Below are 25,512 nucleotides of genomic sequence, written 5' to 3' on the forward strand. Positions count from 1 at the left end.
CATCATCCTGAGCTTCTTAAACTGTAATGAACACACAGGTTACCTGAGGATCGTACTTAGATGCAGAGCCTGACTCCAAACGTGGAGGTACAGCCAGGAGTTAGGGTTAGTTAGCCCTGTACATGCTCCAAGACAATGCTGCATCTACTGTGAAAAAGTGCAAAAGACAATAGGATGCAAGGCACTGTACACTATGTTTTGCTTATGTAAAAGAGACAACCAATTTTGGGAAAGCAAATTGAACCCTCTAGAAATGATCAGAGAAAGTAAACTGAGAAACTCAAATGCATGCAGACTGCTCCAGGCAAGGTAAATATTGTGTAAGTACCAGCTAGTCCATCACTAGTTTATCAACCAGTGTACTAAATAAGATGTAGCTATCAAGAAAACTGAACACAGATAGACATTTCTTTTTAAAAAATATGGCTTCTATCTTCAGTCGCCTATGTCATTCTCCTATATTTAGACCATTTCATGTGAGATAAAACGTTAGCCACATCAACAAAATCTGTATATTTGATAACATATCAGATCTGCTTTAAAATATTGCCACAAACAAGAATAAAAAAGCACAAAGGTAATGTAGTAAAATCTCCATAATTACCCTGTGGGTAAGTACACAGGGCTGACCATCCTCTTCTGATAACTTATATGTCTATTTGAAACTTTCCGAAATAAATCTTCAGTTTTGTTTTGGAATCCTAGCTACACCACTTGTTGGCTGAGTCACAAGCAAAGGAACCTCTCCAAATCACAGACCTCAAAGTGGGTTTCCACCTTAACCACCTCACAGGACCACCTTGCAGATTATAGAAAATAGCAAGTTTGAAAACTCCTGACACCAAACAGGTCACTTTATAAAGATAAACTTAACTTTAACCCAGATGAGTCCAAAGTAAGGACAGTAAGAAGAGTTAAAGTACTCCCCAAATAGGAATACTTGAAGATTAAAGCGGATGCACCGTTATTACGCCATCTCAGTTCTTTCCATTGCCCTGCCCTGACACTGACACTCTGCACCAGATTCCACCAGAAACAGCGACAAGGTCTGCAGTGCCACATCCTGAGACAGATGCTCAAGGTGGCTAGCAGCGTGACAACACAAGCAAAGGAGGACAGCCCAGAGACAAATACCCTTCTGATTGCTACACACTCTTGCGGTGTCTACAAGCAACACAGACTTCCTTCCCACTCACTTTCCATTTGCCAACATCCTTGAGCAGTAGCCAGGGACACAGCAGCTCAGAGGGAAAGTAGGAAAGTAACACCTTGAATACAGGCCAAATCATCAAAAGCAATGTATCACTTCAGGAGCTGTCTTTCAAAAGACATATTTCAAACAAGAACAGATGGTACCCTTTATTGTCTGCAGCATAATTACATAATCATTTAAAAATATACATTATTGGTGATAATTTCACCATCCTGGAGAAGACTCAGATTATCCACACAACCTCACAGTTGGAAACCTTGAGGACGAGCAAAGAGCACAATTTTGCCCATGTGGTCATGATACACATAAATGTGACAGGCACAGTACTGACAACAGTGAGTGAACACAAAACAGCTCCAGAAGCGCTGTCTTGCGTCTGAAGATCTGGCCTATCTTCAAGGTGTTACTTTCCTCCTAAAGAAACAATTGATGTGCAGTCCCACTTTTAATAACATGTAGAAACAATCGCATAAGACACCTTCCTTCTGTTCTCGCCCACTGAATTCTAATCAGGTGTGTTACCTGGTGAGAGTCTAGCATGCTTCCTTCCAGAGGAAAAATCCTAAAGACTGAACATAAAACAAGTGCACCAGTCTCCCTCATCAGGTACAGAAGGAGCACGGTGAAGCTCAGAACTGCACGTTCCAGGGGAATTCGTACAAGAAGCACTCTTTATTCTAATCTCCTACTTTAAAATTTTCTCAAGACACATTCACATTTTTAAAAACAGTATCCACACTTGTCTCTTGCATATTTTATTAACCTTGTTCACACATAGATCCACTGGAATATTTAATTGTTGGTTATTTTGTTTATTTGTTGGTTATTTGGTTTAATTGTTGGTTACTCATTTTCATACAAACTTGTCAGCATTTAAATTATCTATCTTGTAGCATTTAAATTATCTATCTATGCAATAATAAACATTGAGCATGGTTATATCTCTCCATTTCCTTGTAAGGTAAAGCTTATTTCAGGCAAGATCTGGCTTCAAATATTAAGATAAACACACACAGCAGGAAAGTTGTATATTTTGTTTTTTCAATCCATGAAGACCTTACTTTTGGATAAACATAAATGAACCAAACAAGAACTGTCAATAAAACACCCTAGCCTAGCCGTACTTCCATTTAAGAGTCAAAGTCACTCAATCTTTCTTCTATATGTTAACAAGCACCTTTATGAACAACAACTTTGAAAGTCACACTGAAGATCAAGTTTCACAAAAATGCCCCAGGGGGAAGAAAGTGAAAATATGAACCCAAGCTGATCCAGCGGGGCATAAATTTTCTCACAGGCAGAGATTTTCACAAAGAAGCACAGCAAAATAAGAGGCTCCACCAGGAAACTGGCATCTCTTGGATTGAAATCCCAGGGACCAGGTAGGTGCTGAATCCCATCTTATTAAGAAACTTAAGTCTAGGACTTGCAACTCCTACAAGTTTCCCAGTTCAAAGCAGATTCACTGGATCAGAAATACATTCACCAATCATGGACACAAGAAACAAACTTCTCAAATCACCTGACTTGGAAGCATTAAAATTCTGGATCACTTTTTTCTCTTCAGCAATTTCTTTTCAATAATCAGTTTTAAACTGCAATTGAGCTAACCTTAACTAAGCATGTGGCGTAAGATAATGGTTAAAAGTAGTAAATGAAAAGTTCTGATCTCAAAACAATTCACATTTGCATCTAAAATGTTACAACAAAACCACATAAACGCCCTCCTCCAAATGTTTCATGTGATGTCTCCTTGAAGTGGCTTTCACTTTAGCTATGTGTGGCTTCCTTTGCTTTAATGACAAAAATAGGAACATGAACACAAGAAAGCAAACTCGTAGGCTAGCAATTGCAACAACTAGCACTAGATTTACTTTTCACAGTTTTTAACCCAGGGGGAAAACTCAAGGTCAAAAAAAAAAAAAATAGTTCTCGTAAGGAAGGCGTGGTTAGCACTTCACTTCCTGTTCTGGGCTAACTTGTGTTGCACATCAAGACAAGGTCAGCAACGCAAGGTCTTGGTTGTAGTCCAGTCTCACTGTGCATCAGCCTTGACTACACATCTCTCGGAACACAAAAATATTTTACATTAAAGTACCAGACCTTTCTCCTCCAGGAAATAGACCACTGATATTCCACAAAAATGATTTCCAGCAGTAACCATGTTCTACATAAAGACAAATGTCTAATAAAATCTATTTGCTATCAATTCACTGAGACTGCCTAATAAATGTGTCCCAGTGAGGAGCCTATGGTTAAAAACTCGAAGCCTGCTGTCAAGAATATAAAGTCCAAATCCCTGCCATGCCACTGGCTCCACTCCATGCTCTTGCACAAGGTATTTAAAAGGAGACAATCCACAGGTAAGGCAGAGACATAATGTCATTAACATTTTAGAGTAGAAAGGTCAAAAACCATGAAGGCACTTTATTACTTATTTACTTTGAGCAAGTTCCAACACAGAAGCAAAATGGCCTACAAATGAACAAACTGTTTTCTTCAAATACAAATGTAAAATACTACAAACTATTGTCAATAAAACATACATAAGCTCTCTAATCATCATCCCTGGAAAATGTAGTTCTTCCTCTCTAAAATTACAGAAGATAAAAATAAAACACAATGTAGGTAGGCAAAGACACTAGACATTTTTACGAAATTTATCATTGCAAAGAATGGCTTCTTGTTAACGCAGGTGAGAATCTTTCCCGGGCCACATATGCAGAACCTAAAACTCATTCAAATTTTCTCCAAGTATACTCCAATGTACTTAGCTTGGTAGACAGGTTTAGTTAAATACTTAGACAAATCTAAGGTATAAAATTGGAGCATATACTAAAATAAATAGGTACAAGAATCTAGGTTTTTTTTTTTTTTCATCTAAAAGGCTATCAGAGGACAAGCTTAGTAAGATTAAATCACACTGAGGTATTATCTTATATTTTATGCCTAGAATTAAAAAATAATTATAAACTCCATAATGAAGAACTGCCTTACATACATATGTCACATGAAAATGTCCTTGGAAGGGGGCAGGAAGGTAAGGTGACCCTTGAATCAATTCTTTAAATTAGGTAAGTAATTTGACTTAGGCTACATCAACAGAAAATCATGGACCAAAAAAAAAAACCACTAGGGATAGGGGTATAGTTCAGTGACACAAGCGTCTATCTGGCAAGCACAAGATCCTGAGTTTCATTCCAGTTACCGAAAAAAGAGACAGACAGACAAACAGGCAGGCAGACTACTAACGCTAACAGGAATATTTCTCCAATATTTTACTTTTAAAATGCTGAGTTATGTGCCAGGCATCATGATAAGCACTAAGGAGATCAACTGGGTAAGACACCACCTCAAAGATATCAGTTAAGGAGAGAAGAAATAGTACAGAGGTGTGCCAACTACCTTCAGAGTAGTTTTGCAGGAGACAGAGACAGAAAATTCCAAAAGTTTTGTATGGAAAGTCTAGTTTGGACTTTTATGTAGTTCAGTTCAATCAACTTTTACTGTATATCAAACATACACATACTCAGAATACATATATGAGTAATAATGCTCTTCTTGTGCTCAAGAATCTAACCCTAACAAATTGGAGACGTGAATTGACTAGGTTTCATAAAATAAGGTTCAGATATATGAAGAAGTCCGACAAATCAATAAGGAAAAAATCCCTGGATACCATACAGCTACCAATGCACACAGCAGCGGCAAACACAGTGGCATAATCAGTTGTTCACTTTATAAGGGAAAAAATATGCTAGAAACAATGTGACAAAATGAATGCACATGGAGGAGAAGACTGGTGTGGGGAGGCAACTGCAGCACAGCCAAAGCATAGCAAAAGGTCCCATCTTCACGATGTCGCCAAGTGCCTGGATGGATGGATGGATGGATGGACAGACAGAGATCACATCACCCAACCCAGGAAAGCTGGAGAAGATCTCCCAGCTTATTTCCGTCCCCCTCATCCATAGCAACTGCAGGAAGGTCTGAGAGACAGTTGCAGATATAGACATTCTGCTCATCCTTCTAGAAGCAGTTATCAACCCTGTGAGAATAAGGAGACAACATGGGCTGGGACAGCCTGCAGGCTACAGCAGAACAGAACATTGAGGGGCTGACAGACATGCCAGAGAAAGTGGAAATCCATGACGACAGCTAGCATGATGTCTCTAGGAGAAAGGAGTGGCCTAGTATGCCCTGAGCTACAGCAATCAACAACAGCCAGCCACTAGCTGACCTCTGTCACCTGTCAGGGTGGAAAGGTAGAGGGCCCCACACCACAGCAGGATGAGAGCAGGCCAGGGAGGAAGTGTAAACTGTTTGCAAATCATTTCTAGATTTGGAAAGCTGGGCTTTCCAACAACAGAATAACCATACCTGGCACATACTGAAGGCTCTTTCTCAGCAGGCACTAGGTGAGGCATGTTCTGTACAACTCCTCTCACCATTACAAGTGGGAAAAACTAGTTTTATCTTTAATTCTGAGGAGAAGAACGCATTGCAGCTGGATGCATGACCTGGACAAAGAAACGTAAGATGTCCTTTCCACACTGATGCTGCCTCCCTGTCTGTCACTGGAGTTGTTTTTTTGTTTTTGTTTTGTTTTGAGGGCAGCCAGTGGCTGCTTACCCAGCTAACAGGAACATCTTTGTTCCCTGCAATGGCTGAACCAGCTGACTTTTAGTCACTTCCACCTTTCACAGCCACAACTGTCTCACTATATTCTGGGCAAGGTCAGTGGTTAACGGCTGCAAAATTCCAGGTTCAAACGTATCACTCTCCACAACTTTTTTCAGATCACCTTTATCCTGAAAGAAGCTCAATGTCCTAACATTTGCCTATATACACTTTACTTAGGAAAATTAATATTGGTTACATTTACATATTTTTGCCAAAACTGACAGTACAATCTTCAAAGATGGTTAATCAGCATCTTTTCTGCATTCTCGCAGCAGGCTACAGCTTTGCTAGTAATTACACCCACCGTGGTATGAAGCCCACCCCGAGCTCCAGCTAGGGGCCCTGGCCTTCCCATATTCTCCCCTCACAGACAAGGAGGAAGCCAGTAAGCAATGAGCACTAAACTCTGATGCCCACACCACGAGGACCGACAGCCAGGAAAGCAGAGGGTTTGCAAGTAAAAGAAGTATCTGTGGACAGTCATCCTGCACTCAAGGGTTCACCTTTTACCATGATGCTAGATGGAGGAGGAGACAATGTACGAAATTAGGTGATGCTTAAAAAGACAGGATATGACTTTAAACCAACACATAAAAGGTTCATTCTCGAAATGTTCCTTAAGAACAAGCTTTCTGCTATGTCCAATACTACTAAATGGAAGAAAATTCAGTCATTTCATGAAGTGCATTTAAAGATCTATACTTTTGAAAATTCTATCTGAAAAAAATCAATTTATTGAAATAAATAAAGCTGGTCCTGGCATCTCAGGCCAGGAGGCCCCTAGATGTGTAAGGAAAGGTTCTGCAGCATGCTTGGAAACTACCCCCAGAGCCCACGTAAATGATTCAAGGATTGCTCAGTTTACAAACCACCTAGCAAAGGCACGGTCTCCCATGACAGGGATCAGCCTTTCTGTCCACGAGACCCACATGAGTAGACACTAGCATGCATGGGTCCAGATTTTAATTCATTGTTATCAAAAACATCCAGGGAGATACAGAGAAGAGTGGAAAACCAGGTGTAGGCACATAGCAGGATCTGCAGGCTGCAGGTCACGATATATCTGCTATCATGCCTACAGCATCATCGTTTCACATGAGAACACTGAAGGTTGGTGATGTCTGGCGCCGAACCAGAATCCACTCTAGCTCACATGTAGGCATGCTTAGTCACACGCAAAAGTCTACATGTTGTTACTGGTAGTTAATACCTCAGCACTGAGTATCACACACCAATGTGCTATGTCACACCTCTTTCAAGCATTAGGGAAACTTACCCCTGGCATCCAATTACCACTACACAAACCCATTGAGTTACCAAAATCCAAGGTCTGAAGGGTTGTTTAATCAAAACTTTCAAAAGTCCAGGCACAGAAAAAGCAGGCCCAAGAGGCAGCTTGGCTGTGGCAGGGTTTCCACAACAGTGTTCTGAAGAATAAATAGTGGTCACGGCCTCTCAGTGTCCCTGCACCACTCCCAGGGTGCCAGGCTGGACTCCTGACTTTACTTCTTGCCTGTATGACAAATAAAAGGCAAAAGCAACACCTGTAGAAAGTCAGTGTTAACACACACCTACTTTCTGGGATGTGCCCACTTACACAGAATCCGTGTCAGACACCTTGAAGGTGCAGACAAAAGAGTTTCAGTGGAAAAAGCATTAGGACCAAGAGCATCTGGGTCTTGCCATGGTGAACCCCATCCTGCCAAGCGCACCTACAGTTGCTAGATGTGCCCCTTCGACAAACTGAGCCCTGGCGCTTGAAGGTTAACATGAGCATTAGGAAGAGCCTGATGGAAGAATGGAAGGAGCTGAGCTCAAGTGCTAAAGCTACATAGAAGGAGAGCTGAGATGAACTGCATTCACTGCACTTCTGAGGGATCCTGTCAGCCCAGGATTGAAAGGAAAGCCACTGCACTGTCCGGAGCCGGAGACCATCCTGTGTGGGGGAAATGGCCTGAGACTCACCCCTGGGAAACTGTTTTCCATACCAAGTGATCTCCCTTGGGGAAAACTGACAAGACAAGACTCATTCTTTGACCCACAAGATGAAACTAGAAATAAACTTGTGTGTCCAACTGGAACTGCAGTCAGGTACACAGAAACACTTCTTTCCGGCAGAGCTGTCCAGGATGAGGAGGGGTCCTCCCCTCGTTTCCCATGGCTTGTGCAGCAGGCTTTAACCTGCCAAAGGGGGTAAAGGGATGGGGCTACTACATTTGGGGTGCCCTTTCCAATCCCAGTAGTCAAACGTGCCTATTGTGCATAGGCTCAGCATGGGGAGGTATAATGGGTTAAGGGTCCATTCTGCTACCCAATCCTTCTCCCCAGCTCGGGGCCCATAGCGGGCCAGGCTTTCCAGGTTTCCAGCTTAAAAAATTGTTCATGTTACCTTTCAAACTTCTTTAGCAAAGTGGTGTATATTTATAGTAAAAATACATATGAATCATTTATTCTTTCCACTTAGAAGAGCCCTGATAATCTATTCCAGTGTTTAATGTCCCCACCTGGTTAAGAAATGTTAACTGTGGCCCTCAGCTTCTGACATGCCCAATGCCATTCCTCCTCCTCAGCTGGGCGGGGAGGGGTTGATGGAAACACTGCACTTGAGAATTTACCTACACCTAGGCTTAGCTGGGTTGCCTGACTCCACTCCTGCCACAACCTAAAGTCCTCTCAAGGGGAGTTTTGAAAACGCATTCCTGCCCTTCACACTTCCACTGCTGGACGGACATGTGGAATGCGACAGAATGCTCAGGAAGAGCTCTGAGCACCCTGTGAACAGAGATACTCTCCCTATCAGCAAATGCGAGCAGACAGCATGCCACGATGTCACGTGGGAAACCGGAGTTCCCCTGGACTTCAATGCCTGAAATGAACCTCTTCAGTAGCCGGAAGACAGACTTGATCCTGGTAGAGAAGGGACAGGAATGAAAAGAAACGAGCTAGGACAATCCCAGCTGGCGAGCTTTCAAGTGAAGCCACAGGGCCAAGGCTGAGCCAGTGCAGGGTCAGCGGCCCACAGGAAGAGCAGAGCCTCACTGCACTGCTTGGTGATTGGTATCAATGTCAGGGCTGAGCTTCTCTAAAAAACGGTCACAGGAGGCCAGAGGCTGGGCCTACCTGCATGCACCAACTGTTTTACTCTGCAGTTCTCCAATTCTGATTCACATGCACATGTGCACTGTGAAGTCTAGACTGGACTTTGCAGCTCTGGCCACACAGCACTCCCTTAACCCAGTGTCTTCACTGCTCATCTGAGGAAGAAAATGACCTGCACACCTCCGCCCCATATGCCCGCTGGAGACCATGCCCACCACCCCTGCAGACTGTCCTCAACAGGCTGACTAGCAGGCAGGAGCCCCACACACACCCCAAAAGAGCATTTCAAACTCATGTGTCCACAGCACTCAAGCTTACAAACTGAGAAACTCACCAGGTATTTGTGATCTGGCCATGACTTAAGAGCTACAAAATTTCAAAACAGAACTCCCTAATTTGAAACCGTAAGTCATCTTATCCTTCATCTACTACTTTACTGATTTAACAAACATGAATCAATGTCTACTGCACATAAATGTCTGTGCTAGGGCTGAAAACATGAAATGAGGGGAGCCAGGCTCCCTATCCAGGGCTTGCTACCTGCTGGGGAGAAGAGGGCACCAAGCAAACAAACCTCTCCACAACCGGCCCCCCAGGTGACCCACGTGAGGTGCAGGCAGAAGCGCCTCCAAAGGAGATGAGAGGAGAACTGCAGACAGGATGAGGAGAAACAGACTGCCAGGGACAACTGACCCCGCTGATCAGCCCACACATGGCAGGTGAGGACTTTAATAGCATTAAATATAAAGAACAAACCAACAGTGCCACTTTTTTTTTAATTTTAATTTTAAAATTTTAATTTTTTTATGAAAAGTAAACAAAAAGCAACACAAACTTGAAATCCTGACTTGAAATCCTGGTTACATCATTTTAAGGAATGTATAGTGCTCTTAATTTGATAAAATAGCATAGCGTACAAGATGTTTAAAAACAAATTTCAACAGAAGGGCCCAAAGCCCACTGATGAGAGAATAAGCCGTGAGAGCTGGCGACACTTCCGCTAAGTGTCTCACAGCCAGCCCCTGTGCTGCTCCACTGGACAGCACTCAGTGAGGAGGGTGGCAGGTCATTCAGCAAGGCCGAAATTCACACTCTGAGATGTCCACAGACAGCACTCTTTTCTTAGTTTGTTTTTGTTTTGTTCTTCTCATAAAGTTTGCCAGCTCATTTTCTCTGAATCTAAACCTAGGCAATAATTAAAATACATCAATCACCCCATAAAGCCAACACTGAGTGATTAACATATCTTTTCTCATTTGTCAGGAATTGATTAGCCTAAGGGAAATACAACAGAAACTGAAAGACAGCTTTCAAGTCCAAGCCAATGGGCTAAGGTGAAGAGAATTTTACTTTTGTTCAGGAGACACGATGTCAGTTCAAATTATCAAGCAACAAAACCGCACCCAACCTGGCAGTGTCACCTTATTATTGCCTTCTCAGATCTGTTCCTGCCTCCTGCCTTGGCTGGAGAAGGAAGTATCCCGCTCAGCTCACCAGTCACCTTGCAGAACCATTTGCAAAGAACCAGAACTTCATCAATAAAACTCAAGATAAACATGGAATTTGAATTGCTTCAGAAAATACATGAGAATGGTACAGTGCCCATTCAGTGGGAAGCTACTCAATGACTAATAAGCAAGGCAAAGTGCAAGACACCATGTCCAGTGGCCGTATGTTTCAAACTAAAACTGACTATGCAGATTAATAGTTTTACACACTTTCAAGGACATGCAGCAACCTAGGAGTACAGTTTAGAAATGACATAGTAGACATTCTCATTTTTTAACACAGAAATAACTGAACATGTTGCATCAGAACTTGTAACTCCTCCCCACCGCAAAAAAACTGAGGCAAACAGTCACTGTAGAAAGAGACGCACAATTTTAGAGCTGAAGGCAACATTAATTTAGTTCCATGCAAATAAAGCGCTCTCTGCATGTCACACATCAGTCTTCGGGTTTCACAACTGTTGAGAAACTGGCAAACACTGTAAAGGAAGGGTATGTCATAACTTAGGGGGCAGCTTTTAGTTACACTCTTTTTCAGACACATGCAACAGTTTCAGATGCAAGACAGATTTAACAGAAATAGACAGATCATGTTTCTTTTTTAAATCTTAAAAAGAAGGAAGAATAACCATCTTTAACACTGGAGTTCCAATGGATTTTCTGTGAGGCAAAAGCAAAGACTGGGGGAACAGTAAGGAAAACAAACAACAATTTCCATTCCTCCCTGTGATGGTCTCAGAAAGAAATCACCTCAATTCCAAAAATGAGGCATTTTAATATCTTATGTTTACTTCCTCAGTCCAAGTTTTTAGTTTTTTAATGTATGATACTATTGCTACCTTAGCACATATATGTCAAAATAGATTGAGATCCCAGCAATGGGTCCCAGGCCTCTAGTCTTACAGTCCATCTGAGTTAAGGCATCATTTAGAACACTGAACCATGGAGGAATACAAAATGTTTAATTTTACTTCTTACCTGAAACATAACTGATAACCTCACACAATTGGCAGAAGTAGTGTAAAACAAAATGAACCAAAAAACACAGAAATATCATGAATACTAAAGATTTAACTTATCTTAAAGCCGAAGCTTTACTAATTTAAGATTTAATTTATCTTGCTTCCCTATTTACAGAAGGGTGAAATACCCAACAAACACTGGCTGATGTTCTCACCTGAGCTTTCTTTACCAATTAGCAAATTCCTCAACAGTGTAGGTCATTATCTGCAGGCTCACCATAGCACCCTTCAAAATAAAAGTGAATAAAACTCCTTCAAGGAAAGTATGCTAAGTTTATTTCCGTGTGTATATATTTACCTAAAAAGAAAACAGTATGTCATCAGTGAACCTTGAGTAAAAAAATCAAACCAACCAAACCACAACATTTATCACCAGAACATTATTATCTCTGGTAACACAAAAACGTAGCAAACTATTTTACATAGGAAAAATTTAATAAAACAAAACAAAAAACAAAGCGTGATGACATCTTAAATATACCAAAAACATGTCACTTTTCAAAATTTCCCAAGCAAGAAGAGCCACCTCTTTGCTTAAGGGACAGTGTGCATGCACTGCCCTGCATCTGTCCTATCTGGGCCACCTGAACCTATTATGTCTCCATTTCTTTAAATCTAAAGTAAACATCACCACAAGCTACTGTTGCAGACTCAGGCACTGATGGCTTTCAATAATATTGGTTCTTAGTATTTTCCAATGACCTAAAAATATACAAAATGTTGTCATTTGCAATTCTGTGTCAGTAACAGCTAACTCCCTTTGTATTCCCAAGGGAACAGAACAACTGCAACCACCCAGCCTCCTGGACCCCAGCCGCTGATTGTGGATCCTGGGTAGACTCGCTGTCCCCGTGTACAGAGAGCATCTGTCACATCATACGGCAACATAACCCCAAACATGCGGCTCATCACAGCCTCAGGAACAGCAAGAGACTGTCACACAAGCCAAACGCAGAAAGGTGCTGACATCTGACTAAATAATGTTTTAGTAATTACCAAATTCAGCATGATGAATCATCACCTTGCTTCATGGTTCTAGAGGTAACCAATACATTTTCAAAAAATGTTCAGAATAGTAATTTAACTCAATTTGCTGAAAGAGTATCTCTAGAAAAATGCTACTTGCCAATCAGGTCACTCCAAATGGATTCTTTATTTGGTTTCATAATTAGTTTCAAATTTACACATGGCTGACACAAAAAAGATAAGGAAAAGTATAAGAAGCCAATTATAAAAGTTATAATTGCACAGTATATTAAAGTCATATTGCCTATCTCTAAAATTATGAACAAAACACTTTATAAAGAAATATTTAAAAGGTATATTTAACTAAATATAAAATAAATGGTTGAGTAAACCTCATTAACTAAATTCAAAAGATTTCACATTTTAACTGAGTACCTGAAAATAATACACTGTCCATTTAAAGTAAGAGCTCTCCACACATCAAAAGCAAAACAAACAAAAAACTATCTTTTTATCCTTCTAAATGATGACATTTTAAAACCACTGGAATGTCCCTTAAATCCAGTCTTTGGTTGTTTTATACCTTAAATTTATAGTGTTTTGAAAAAAATCAATTTGTGCTATGGTTATTATTTTGTAGAAGTCCAAAAAGAAAGTACTAATGAATAAATCAACATGAATTTGCACACTGTTCCTAAGTCTTGACAGGGATTTGTTCTCTTAAGACTATTATCCATGGCAGAACTATGTCACTGGTAGTATTAATTAGATTAACAGACCCTTCTCTTCACATCCATTGCTAATGTAAACATTATCCAAAAACACTGATGTTTAATCATAATAAACTCAAACTAATAATACTGAATTAATGAAGTTTCCACTAAGCTCAACCATAAAAAAGAGACATATGACAATTCCACTGATAATTCTGTAAAATGACACTAATATCAATTCACAATGAGCTCTTAATATTTGAGAAACAGAATTATTTACTACTCCATTTCAATATCCAAACTTGACAGCCACTAATGATGTACTGTATTCTTGTTTTCTTTTTAAGTAGCAGTATCAGCCTCTCCCAGCCCAGCTGGGAACACTGGGGAGCTGAGTCCTAGTTTATCTAATAATAATGTACTTGCGCCGCCTTGCTTGTATGATCTTAGTTATCTCCCTGGAGTTTTCCTTTTGTAACTTGTCTACAAAAGAAAGATTATCTTCTAAGCTGGCAAGACAAACAACTCATTGCCATAGCCAAAATCAACTGAAATAAAGCACAACAGTGCATGGTCTGGCATTTCTGAGATTCTCCAGAGCTCCTCCGGGGAATGCGGCCCTCTTCAGCGCACGCATCTGAGAGTTTGAAACCAACACCAGTTGGGTTGAGGTAAAAGGCCTGCTGCAAACAGCTGGGGGTGGGAGAAGCAAGGCCTGCAGTGAGCAAAGCTACACTGCTCATCACACACAGTTTGACGCCTTCCACGTGTTTTTAACCAGCACACAGCAAATCTCTGTGGCCAGGGAACAGCAGGCCAGACCAACCATCCCAGCACAAATAGGCAGAAACGAGGGAGGCTGAAGGCTGCAGCACCGCCCAGTCCAGGAGGCACCCCTGGGGAGAAGAGGCCAGAGTGTGCCAGGAAGACACCAGAGTTACTCTCCTTGTTATTGCCTTGGGCCCTCTGTTTCATAGCTATGCAGTATTTCTCTTAAAATACAATCGAAAACAGCACATGCATCAAGTTATTCTGATTTACAGCACACAGCATTACCAGGACGTCTTCTCTGAATTGTTACACTTTATTTTGTCTTTTTATTCTAAGAACGGCTGAAACAACAGCACTAGTTTTGGTGCTGAAGTAACTCCCTTTAGGGAATCTAAATAAACATTTATCCCCTCCATTGCCACCACTGCTGTTTCTGAAGTTTAGAAAATGGATCACGGTCTCTCAACACACTCCCACAGTCTACAGACCTTTAAGATGACTTACTGACTGCCACGCAACACATCTTTCCAAAGCTGCATTCTGGAAGCGCAAATCAAGAGAGCTGTCAATGCAGGCTACTCACAAACCACAAGCACAGCTTCATTTGTAAACAGTAATTTGTCAGATAACAAAAAATCAGATCATAGTAGTTAATGAACATAACGTCATGCTATGGCAAGGTATTAATGACCTGAGTAGCACTTACTTCTGTGTGTGTACAATAAGTACTACTACATATCTGTACAACGAGAAAAGCCAAGGGAACACACATACCTCCTCAAGCATAATCCCTTACTGTCTCAAAGGATGACCACTGGGAAGGCCTTTGAACAAAATCCAGAATAAAATCACAGTCTCATGAACTATGCTGTATATAATTTTTGCTAATATAATGAATCACCTGACAATCTGTTTTCATTCGATATACATGCACTATCCACTAAGGAAGCACCACGTACACACAGTTGAAGGGATCAAAATAAACCTTAAAGCTCTTATATTTAACAAAATGTTGACTCCCAACTTTGAATATTGCTTTTAAACCAATAATTACACTATGGGAAAAAGCACTAAGAGAAATGGCAACAGTGTGCCCACCTTAAATTAGGATTCATCGACTTTTCTTCTATAAACAAAATTTACCATTTAAAATTTCAGATCAGAATCCCTATAAAAACAAACACAAGGCTGAATTTTCCTATTTGGAGTCTATTACATCTGTATTTACTTCATTTCTGTAAAAATATGGAAAGCAAATTTTTCAACTTGGAGTAAATTATGTAGTTACAATGAACTCAGATTAACGCAACATTGATGAAAAGCAAGGCAAAACAGCTATGGAATGGATGAATAAACTCTTCCATTTACCTGAAAGACCTCGAGGCACAATGTATGAACAACTCCTATGCTATTTACTTAATGACAACTTCACATTATTTTATAAAGAATCCACATTCTGTGGCAGAAAACCAGTGACACATGAGTAACACATGAGTGTTTACTTGCCAACATGTGTTGCTATCATCTGAATTGTAAACATTACCTTAACTTTCTTGAATATTGGCGATGCTACACTGGTGCTACATCTATCTGCACACTGTTCATTCTGATGTTTCAAGCAAACGATCTCAATTTTTTAACAGAAGTTGTTCATACAAAGCATAGTTCTTTACAACAAATTTGAACTGTTTACATAAGAATTCATGCCTGCAGAAAAAATAAGATAGTTGTGCAACTGTCTGTAGCCCTACTTCAAATCATTTTTGCAGAGCTATTTCCTCTTTATTTTGATGTGTCTACAAATCCTGCACTGAGGCAGAAATGATTCCAGCACTCAAAACAAAATATTTTATTATCTTACAAAGAGAACACAATTTCTCTCTTTCTCCCGCCGCCCCCCCCCCCCAAAGCACACAATTACTTAGCTAGAAGAGACCCTGGGACCTCCAGGCTCTGGGTCAATGAGCCCAGCGCCCACCATGGCGCAATTGCCTCTCCCTGCGTCCAGCGCGGCTGCCAGCCCTCCTACACTAGACAGATCTGGGATCCGCACACACGACATCCCACACCAGCCCAGCTTCCTGGGTCCGAGCTCTGGCACACAGCAGGTGCCCTCACTAGCTCTGCCAGGCGCACTGACCTGAAGCTGCATCTACTCAAGGCCAGAAGACCTGCCCAGGCCCCATCGCTGACTACCCCCAGGTCAGGTCCCCACCCGCCTCAAGATGCAGTAAAGATCCCCACCTGCACGGGGCCACAGGCAGGGCGACCCGCGGGTCCCGTCCCACCCGCATCGCAGTCTTCCGCACCGGCAGCGGTGGGGGCGTGGAGCGGGACGGGGGCGGTGCGGGGAGCCGTGACAGCGGAACAGGGGTGTCCTGGCGGTCGTCCCCACCCGTGTCCCCCGCCCCCGCCCCGCGCGGGAGGAAGCGCAGGGCTCCACGCGCTCCGCGCTCCCGCGAGTCCGGTGCGGGCCTCTTAGCAAGGGATCCGGGCTTAGGCTCGCGATCGCCGATGGGGGACCGCGGACGGACGGGGGAGGGGGTGCGAGGCGCCACCGCCACAACACGGTACCGGTGGCTTTCGGAGCCATAAATCAGCTCCTCCGCAACGGAGGCCCCGCCGCCGGGCCGCCCACTTCCTATTCCTGTCCCCGCTGTCCCCGCGCTACCCGCCGCCCCCAGGGTCCCCACCCGCACCCGGCCCGGCCAATGCGTGCGGACGACCCAGAGCAGCTCCCTGCGGCTCACCTTTCACCACTCGGTCGGTCGTCGACAACTTGGGGTCGCTGGCCTTGGGCTCGGACATCGCCGCCCCGGCCCGGCCGCGGGGCCCCGAGCCGTCCGCGCCGCGCGAGAGCCGAGCTGCGCTGGATCCGCGGGGGCGGCGCGCGCCCGACCCGCTCCGCCTCGCCGGGACGCACCGCGCGCGCTCCCGCCGGGCCGGTCACATGGGCGGCGGGCGCCCGAGGCCGCCGTGTCAGCGCCGAGCCGCCGTCGCCGCACCGAGCGCGAACTGCTGGGTCCGCACGCCGCGCTGCCGTGCCCGCTCCGCTTGCTCGCCGCTCCTCAGTCAGACAGGCGCGGCCGCGAGCCCTGAGACACCGTCCCACGCGGCCCGCCCTCCGCCTCCGCCTCAGTCGCCCCCGCCACCCCGTCCCCGCCTCCGCCTCCCCGGCCGCCCCGGCGCCCGCCCCCGCCTCCTCTTCGTCGCCTCCTGCCTCAAAGGGGCCGCCAGCACCTCCCGCGCCCCGCCTCGACGGCGCAGTCCCGCACGCCTATTGGTCAGAGCTTGCGGCTTTCCTGTCATGTCCCGCCTCCGCTCTCGGGCAGCCTCCGCCTCCTCATGATCCGGCTCTCTCTTTCCCTCCGCCCCGCCCGGCGACGGAGTTTCGTGCAACTATTGGTCCGCTTGCGCGTCCTTCACAGCCAAGTCCCGCCTACGCTGTCGGGCAGCCTCCGCCTCTCCCTCCTCTCCCCGCCCCTACATCGAAGTTCCATGCGTGTATTGCTCAGAAAGCACGTCGCTCCTGTAGGGTCCCGCCCCCGCCCCAGGAGCCTCCACCTTTCTCCGGGCCCGCCTACGCCCCGCCCCGCCGTCCGTGCTCGCGCGCTCATTGGTTGAGGCGCACGTTCTTCACCGCCGAGTCCTGCTCCCGGCCTACGGCTCTTTCCCCACGGAAACGTCCCTGTTGCCAGCGGGACAGGCTTTTCCTGCCACGGCTGTCCGGGCCCGCCTCGGGGTAACCACCAAGGGCGACCATGGGGTGACTGTAGGGGGTCCGGCAAGGGGCGCCTTAGCTAGTCTCTGCGGCTACGTCTGCCGCCTCGGGCCCTGCCTAGGATTAGCGGTTCTGAGCAAGTGTGACGTGGGGTGGGGACCCAGGCTGCCCTGCCCTGTGGCTGGGTTTCTGCGCCCCCTGACCTCAGGCTTGCCCCTGTTCTTATCCCTGACCCCGGTGGGACGCTTCGCCCCCCTTGGGCCTGCCTTCTGAAGGCTCGGGCTCCCGAAGCGGAGCCAGGAGGTCTGTTCCGAAGACAGGGCCCGAATAAAGCCGAACTCAGAAGCTGAGTGTCCCGAGGGTCTGAGGGCCCCAGGGCGAGGACGGGCAGCCCCTCAGAGGCTGCTGGAGACCACCCTTCGCTCCTGAGGACCCGGTAGGCAGTCCCCACGGGCAGCGATCTCCGGGCTCCGTCTGTGTGGCAGACATGCAGACATCGTGGCCAGTGTATGAGGCGGGATGCTTGTAGACCACAGTGGACTTGCCCTGCTCCAGGCCCGGCCCCCAGGGGCGCAGCCTGGAGCGAGGTCCTAGATCCACCCTGAAGGAGCTGCGGCGAGGGCTGCTGGGCACAGCAGAGCTGGCACTCAGGCAGCTGTGAGGAGTTGGTCCCTGGCCAGTTGGCACCCCGAGAGGGAGAAGTGCCAAGACCTGTGGAGAGGAGGGCTGGCTTTGGGAAAAAGGGAGAAAACAAGTCCAGGAAGCTCCCGTGTAAGACTGACACCCACGCGTTCCTGTTGTTTGGACACATTTTTCACTACTTTGAGAAAAAAAAAAACACCTTTGAACCTAGAGCCAAAGGCTTCGAATGTCCGAATGTCCACAACATGGAAAAGTTTTACAAGAGAGATAGGAAGTAAAGGCACATCCCTCGGGCACAATCTTCGGTCTACTACAAGTCCAGGACACCTCCTAGCTGAGGTATGCATGGGAAACAAAGTTATGAGTCATAATCATTTCACAACACATCTTAATCACCTAGTGGGCTGAATGTGGGGGTGTGGTTCCATAGCTGAACCCCTCTCTAAGGAAAGCTAGACAGCAGCATAATACATGGGACCAGCTATGCCTGTACACACCTGGCCTGCTGATTTAACAGCCAGGTCATGTGTTACCCAGTTGTTCACTCACATGTGCAGCTACCTGCCCCTGCCCTTGTCTATCTTATTAGGCCTTCCCTGCCGTTTTTGATTACATTCCCACTTGCAATCATTTCGCATTTGGAATTTATGTTTTCAAGAACTTAGTCCAGTTTCCCAGAGCTAATTTTGGAAATACCCTCTGCTTATGAAGAAAAACGAAGGGGTGGGGAAGGTGGACAGCACAACATTTTGTCTACTGAAAGAAATGTGCTTTTCGTTCTGCAGTATAGTTCCTTCTGGGAAGTATTCGTCCAGCTAGAAATTCCATTTCCAGGCCTGATCCTGGGTCCAGAGACTGGCTCTTGTGTTGACCAGGCTGAGGCTGCTGTTCTGTCACTTGTTAACCTAGGCGTACACACTGAGGGCATGACCCCTAGTGACACGGAGGCCATCCTCTGGGGATAGCTGAGCCCCTCGATTACCAGAGAGAGGAATAATGCGTTAGACTTCACCTAAGAAAGAAATCATCTATTGTGTTGCTCTATGACGATCTGAAGATATGTTTGTTAGGGTAATGATTTTATTCCAGAAATAAAATCCCTAGTAAAATACAGAAGTGTCATGTAACTGTTACGTAAGAGAACCACCAGAAGACTAGAAACATTATGGCTCTTAAAACATGAGCTCTAGCCAGGGATTTAGCTCAGCAGCATAAGCACTTGCCTGGTAAGTGTGAAGCTGTGAGTTCAATCCTCCATACCAGACACATGAGCTCTACATTGTAAATTTCTTGTGTATGAATTATTCATTTGCTAGTTGTGTTTTGAAGAATAATGCACAAGTGTGTAGAATAAAGAAGTATTCCATGACTTACTTCATTTAAGGCTCTCAAAGTCTTGTTATATACAAACTGTCTTTGCAAACATTGACATACAAGGTTGGAGAGCACTAACATGCTACAGCTTCATCAGAACCAATAAAGAAAGTAAATATGGCCCAGCTATGGTAGATTTGGAGTCATGTGTAAATACCACAGTGGACTTCCATTAGTGTAAGTCATCCTAAAGGGAGACATTTTTGTTTAAGTGTTCTGTTGTATCAGAAGCATTTAGAAAAGAGAAAGAAATTAAGGTTTATGTCGCATTTAGAGGATAACCTGACTTTTCTGCAGCTCTTGGATGAAATTACCATCCATTTGGACTCTAAGCACTGAATACTGGCTTCTGATCATGCCCTACTGAGGCCTGCTGTCCTTCACAGCTGCTGGTGGGTGGCAAGGAGTCTGACCTATTCCATGTTGGCGTTGGGGGCATACTCTGCAGAAGAACCCTGGAAGCACCCAGTCCTGGTAGGGCATGGATTACCATAGAGTTAATTCCAACCATATTCCTTCTAGTGTCAACCTCTGTTTTGCACATGATAGAGACTCTGGGAAATACACTACTTTCCATGGATTTTATTTGAGGTTCAAATTAAAAGGGCTTTTTATTTGGATTTCTTTTAAAATGTTAGGAGCCTTATTTTTTCAAGAGGCAGTTTTTTACATTTTTATGTTACTTCTGAAAGAACATCCGAACATTTTTATACCATGTATATTCAGGAATATCATTTTCCTGATCAATGATTAAGGTATAACTGATGGAATTATTTGCCAAGTTTAATTGGAGAAGTACAGTTTCCATAAAATTTGCAAGAATATCTGTGACTACTATTCATTTAGACTGAATAAACAAATATGTATTTGTTTTATTTATATCTGTATTTTCATTTCATATCCAAGTTCTGGGTACTTGAATATGAGATGAAATGTGGATGTGCAACTAATTTTGCCAAGTGAGATTAAAATGTTTCAGCATTCACCACTGTGCAAGGTGTTTGCTGGCTTGGTGTTTACTGTCACAGACAGTTCACTATCACCAAAAAAGAAAAAAAAAAATTAAAATTACACACAGCCTGGGAAGTCATGATTTCTTTCTCCTAGATACTTTGGATTTTAATTTCATCCCTGACTTTGAAATTTTAAATAATTGTGCCAAAACAGACATGTTTACATTAAAAATAGCTACATGTGTGTTGTACATATACGACAGTGAGCAGTCTTAAGAAGTACATATGCTGTAAAAATTTTTTGAACTTTTGGTTCTAAACTCAAAACTTAAGAATATTTCACCTAAAATTAAATGAAGTCAACATTTGCAATGCTTTGAGGATATGTCAACAGTAGCAGCAAAAAATAATTAATCTGTAGTGACCTGGTAAATAAATTTAAGAGAAAGTTAGTTGGGACGTTTATATATACATAATCAGTATAACAATTAGAATCAAGTTTTACCCATTAGAGTTGGCAGAGACTGGCTTTTACTGGAAGCAGAGTGCCCACTACTGATTAAAAATTTGTGAATTAGCAAGTGAATATTCGTTTACATGAATCTTGCACTAGGACTAGCTATTGCTTCATTTCCTCTTGTTAATAGTTTTGTTTGACTAATATTCATGGCTAGTGGAAGCTATATACTCAGTAGTTATTTATTGAATAACTATAGATCGGGCACTTGGAATATAAAATAAACAAACCAAACTCTTTGCTCTTGTGATACTTAAGTTCCAATGGAAACAGTTAAAAACAATTACAAGGTAGCCATGGTCTCTTCTACTCATACCCATAATCTCTTCTACTCAGGAGGCTGAGGCAGAACACCAAGCTCATGGCCAGAAGGGCGATGTAAACCTTGTCTTAAAAAAATTTTTTAAAGGGTTGGGGATATAGCTCAGTGGTAGAGCACTTGCCCAGCTTATGTGAGGCTCTAAGTGTAATCCCCAGTAACAGAACAAAAGTTACACAGTACACACATGATGCTATGTAATGAGCAAACAAGTCACAATGGTGAAGGACCTGAAAAAATATGGGAGACATTGCTTGCTGTTGCAGATATATTATACAGGATAGAACTCTTTAGTAATGGTGTTTGAACAGATCCTATCAAAAAGAGGTGGAGATGTCTGTGCAGCCTCATGGAAGAGTAATCCAGGTAAAAGGAACTGCAGGTGCAGAGGCCCTAAAGCAAGGGTGAGGAAAGAGCATTTTTACCAGCTGTGAAAGGAAGCCAGTGTCGTGAATGAGTTCCAAAGAGTAGGACATGTACAGTCAGGGAGATCCTGTACAGCCAAGTGATACAGCGCCATGTCGACTGCAGGAAAGGTTCTGAATTTTACTGTGGGTGGAACAAGGGAGTTTATTCAGAAAGAGAAATAACTAGCTTAGTAAAACTCATACCTTTGGTTAAAATTGACTGTGGATGTAGTCCTGGAGAAAAAGAAGGGTAGAAATGGAAAAACAAGAAACTTGTCAACATCCAAGCTAGAAATAGGATTTTGAAGGAAATCACGAGAACTCATAATGGAGAGCTTTTAAATTTGACTTAAAAAGATGTGCTGATGGGATGGATATAAGATGTAAGAAAACTAAAAAGAGGAATTAAGCAAAACTCTTGAGTTATTTGGGTCTAAGAAAATGGCAAATAGAATTTACCATCCACTAAGAAAGGGAATATTGGAAGCAGACAGCATGACATTGTGGGGAAGATCTAAACTTACATATGTTACTTTAAGATGCATCTTATGTCCAAGGATGTGGAGATGCCATATACACCACTGGACACAGGAACCTGGACTTGGAAAGAGAGGGCTCCTCCATACTGGGTGCCTGGTTGGAAGCCATCAGCACAGTAGAGCTTGACAAGATAGAGGAGAGGAAGGAAAGAAGGGAACCGCACACTTGCCACAGGAACAGCTTCTGGCAAATGAAGCCAGTTGGGTTGGTGTGTGGAGAGGTGGGGTAGAATGACAACCGAGAGTTGATAACTGCTTTGACTAAGAGGATTATTGGTGATCTGGACTAAGCAGTCCTGTAAACCCACCTCAAATAGCATCGCATCCTTCTCTGCCTCTGTATTGACTCAGTTCCATTTTAGCATTTTACACCTGTTGACACTGTGTGTGCACATTATGTGTATGATATTTGTCTGTCTTCTCTCAAGTAAATAAAGAGGTACCTCGAGAATAGGCACTCCATCTTTCTTGTTCCCAAATAAATCTCTTACAGCATGCCCAGCAAACACTGTGAATAAATGCTTGTTGGAAAAGCAAATATTCTATTACTATGTTGTACTGTTTTTTCTTATTTTCCCTATAGTCAAAATAGACATTTCCAAGTATTTGTAGGAAAAATGAAATTTCCTGTTCAGGTCTCATAAAGCTACAAAATCAGTGTTCAAAGGTAAAAAAAGTTGATATGGGCCCTCAAGATGAGAAATGCAATGGGAATTCAGGAGGTTACTTTTAGCATGAGGTGTGTCTCTCCCAGTAAGAATAATTACTTGTGTACATCCAAGGGAGGGCAGAGTATTACTCATATTTCCTCTTTCTTCAGATGCACACAGTTCTATTGTTTGTAACATCTAAGACTATTCCCTGGTGATAAGCCAGACATCAGCAGTTTTGAGGGAGGAAGTGAACAAAATTTGTGTTGTGCTTTGGAACATCGCCTCAAGAGTTTCTGTCTTGAAGGGAGTCCCTAATGCCCACCCCAAAGAAATAGCATTAGTTGGGGAAATTGTCCTGCATGTACTGTAGGTACTTGTCTTCCCAGCTGTCCTATTGCAGCTAGAATGCCCAGCCACCTTCTCCACCCAATGAGTGATTGTAAGTCACAGGCTCAACCACTGCCTTTCTGGGAGTAGACCAGGGAAACCTAAGGTCCAGCAACCTTGAAGTGGCCTGGCAGAATCTGCCAAAGTGAGGTAAGTGAATCAGATGCCTTCCAGGAAGAACTTGACCTTAAAATTCCCAGAAGGCTGGAATGAGATGTTTTGCAGACTGGGATTAAGTGGGCCAGCAGCAGCAGCTTTATGAGCAAATCATACAGACAGATAATCCCATTCTGGACGCAGAGGCCACAGCTGAGCTAAAAACTCCAACATCTATGTGCCTTTCCTTATTCTTGTTGGCCATGGTCAGTTTGGTCTTACTTTGGGTTTGGTTTTCCTTTTGTTTTTCCTAAGGCCTGGCTGTTTAAGTTTCACCTGGATATATAAAAACCCTTAATATCCTCACAGCAGGAGCTTTGTGTTTTATGTTCCTACTAAGTCTCCCATCAAAAATCAAATGGAAAACAAGGGCAGCTAAGATGTTTGCCCCATTCCCTCTGTAGGTTTTTAGAGTTGACACCTTCTGATCCTGGTGCATATGAAAATCCTTTTCTCCATTCAGGAATAGCTATACACTAAAACCTTGGGTTTTGAGTAACTTATTCTGCAAGTAATCTGCAAGAAAACAAATATTTGAAATACATTTTAACTTGATAAGCAAGAGATGTCTTGCAAAATGAGTAGTGTATGATGCCAAACATCACAAGTGAGCCAATGATCCCCCCTCCCACTGACCCTCTCTGTCTCTGCAGATTCGTGGGATATCTTCTCCCAACTGCAAGAGGTTACAGAGGAGATCTCATCTGCAGAGGAGAAGTAAAAGGCAGAGGAATCCTTCTCTTCAAATCAGGTCAGAGAGGTGTGTCTAACAGTGCAAAATTTTATAGAAAACACCACCCAATTAAGATTATAGCAGGGTGAGTGAAAAATCTGTTTAACTATAATGTAATGTCACGTTTCTGCAAAATCCTTAAAAGAAGGTAAAAGCAAATATCATTGGGACCACTCTATGTTAAAGTTCAATGAAAAAAGATTCTACTGAGCTAGTAGGTAGGAGTGATTCCTGACAGTGAAAGTCTTTCTACACAATAACCCTCCTCTCTCTTGTCTCTCTCACACCAACCATGAAGGTAAGTAAGTACAGGCTAGTTTGTTTCATTTTCTTTATATTTTATATTTTCTTTAATATTTTGTATTATGTCACAGTATTTTAATCATTTTATATGAATATTTTTGATTCTATGGACCCAGTCATCCAAGTTCCCATTATTTCTTATGGGGAAATTTGCTTTGATACACAAGTGCTTTGGATTATAAGCACATTTCAGAAATCAATTATGCTTTAAACCAAGGTTGTACTGTATTCTCTAGATATACTTGCCCATCCTAGCAGCCATTATAACAAAGCCAGTGCCAAAAATAAAAAGGGCAAATCACTATAGACATAGAAAGAGAAAAACAGAGGATCAACTGATTAAGGAGTCTGGCGAAGTTTGGGAGCTCTTCACTAAATATTCTGCATGCCAGTGTGCATGTCCTGTTGGAGGCTTTAGACTGCACTGCACTGCAGATGAAAATCTCAGTTGCTTCAGTGAAGTCTGCACTCCTCTGCAGATCTCAGCAGCCCTCAATGCTCCCTCTGAGTGCTGACTCAGCATCACAGCAGCCTGCAATCAGCACAGACATCCACAGGTGCCTCAGGGGCACCCAGCAGGAACAAGAGGATTAGTGAGGTGGCCTGGCCACTGCCACACTCACAATCAGTGTGCCTAACTCATCCTTTGACTATGCTTAATTTCAAGGAGGTCCATGGTGTCTGATCATCCCACAAGTCCACATTTGGAGAAAAGCCAAGTGTTTTTAAAGGGTCACCACCAATCGGAACTTCTAAACCACCCCTCAAGCCCTGGGCCTCCAGGCTGCTCTGTGATACCAACAGTGGTGATCTATCTTATTTCCATTTCACCG

The 25,512-nt window shown here is 43.5% G+C and overlaps 1 protein-coding gene and 2 long non-coding RNA genes across 7 annotated transcripts in view; 1 reads left to right on the top strand and 2 right to left on the bottom strand.

Moving 5' to 3' along the window:
* Positions 1-16,213, bottom strand: part of LOC134478646 (uncharacterized) — a 62,025-nt gene extending 45,812 nt beyond the window's left edge. The window contains exons 1-2 of the long non-coding RNA XR_010051387.1: positions 15,897-16,213; positions 1-11,751 (exon numbers count right to left, since the gene is read on the bottom strand). The exon at positions 1-11,751 is cut by the window's left edge and continues 45,812 nt beyond it. This is a non-coding gene — a long non-coding RNA (uncharacterized LOC134478646). The remainder of the gene's footprint in view (positions 11,752-15,896) is intronic.
* Positions 1-16,928, bottom strand: part of Ppp3ca (protein phosphatase 3 catalytic subunit alpha) — a 238,270-nt gene extending 221,342 nt beyond the window's left edge. For 2 of the 3 annotated variants that reach the window (XM_063260548.1, XM_063260547.1), the window contains exon 1: positions 16,220-16,583. In XM_063260548.1, the coding sequence (XP_063116618.1) occupies positions 16,220-16,568 (349 nt within the window). In that variant the 5' untranslated portion in view covers positions 16,569-16,583. Of the gene's footprint in view, positions 1-16,219; positions 16,584-16,725 lie in introns of those variants that run through there. The other variant, XM_063260549.1, reaches the window with a different exon arrangement.
* A 405-nt stretch (positions 16,929-17,333) lies between these two features.
* LOC134478645 (uncharacterized) lies at positions 17,334-22,985 on the top strand. 3 transcript variants are annotated; one of them, XR_010051386.1, is made up of 3 exons: positions 17,584-18,677; positions 20,010-20,104; positions 22,448-22,985. It is a non-coding gene; the product is annotated as an uncharacterized LOC134478645 (long non-coding RNA). The 3 variants fall into 3 exon arrangements; XR_010051384.1 differs by having other exon boundaries at positions 17,334-20,186; XR_010051385.1 differs by having other exon boundaries at positions 17,334-20,104.
* The last annotated feature ends 2,527 nt before the right edge of the window (positions 22,986-25,512 follow it).

This window comes from Cavia porcellus, unplaced genomic scaffold (genome assembly GCF_034190915.1).
Source record: "Cavia porcellus strain 051 isolate PalLab524CR breed Dunkin Hartley unplaced genomic scaffold, mCavPor4.1 scaffold_14, whole genome shotgun sequence".
In the NCBI taxonomy this organism is placed as follows: Eukaryota; Metazoa; Chordata; class Mammalia; order Rodentia; family Caviidae; genus Cavia; species Cavia porcellus.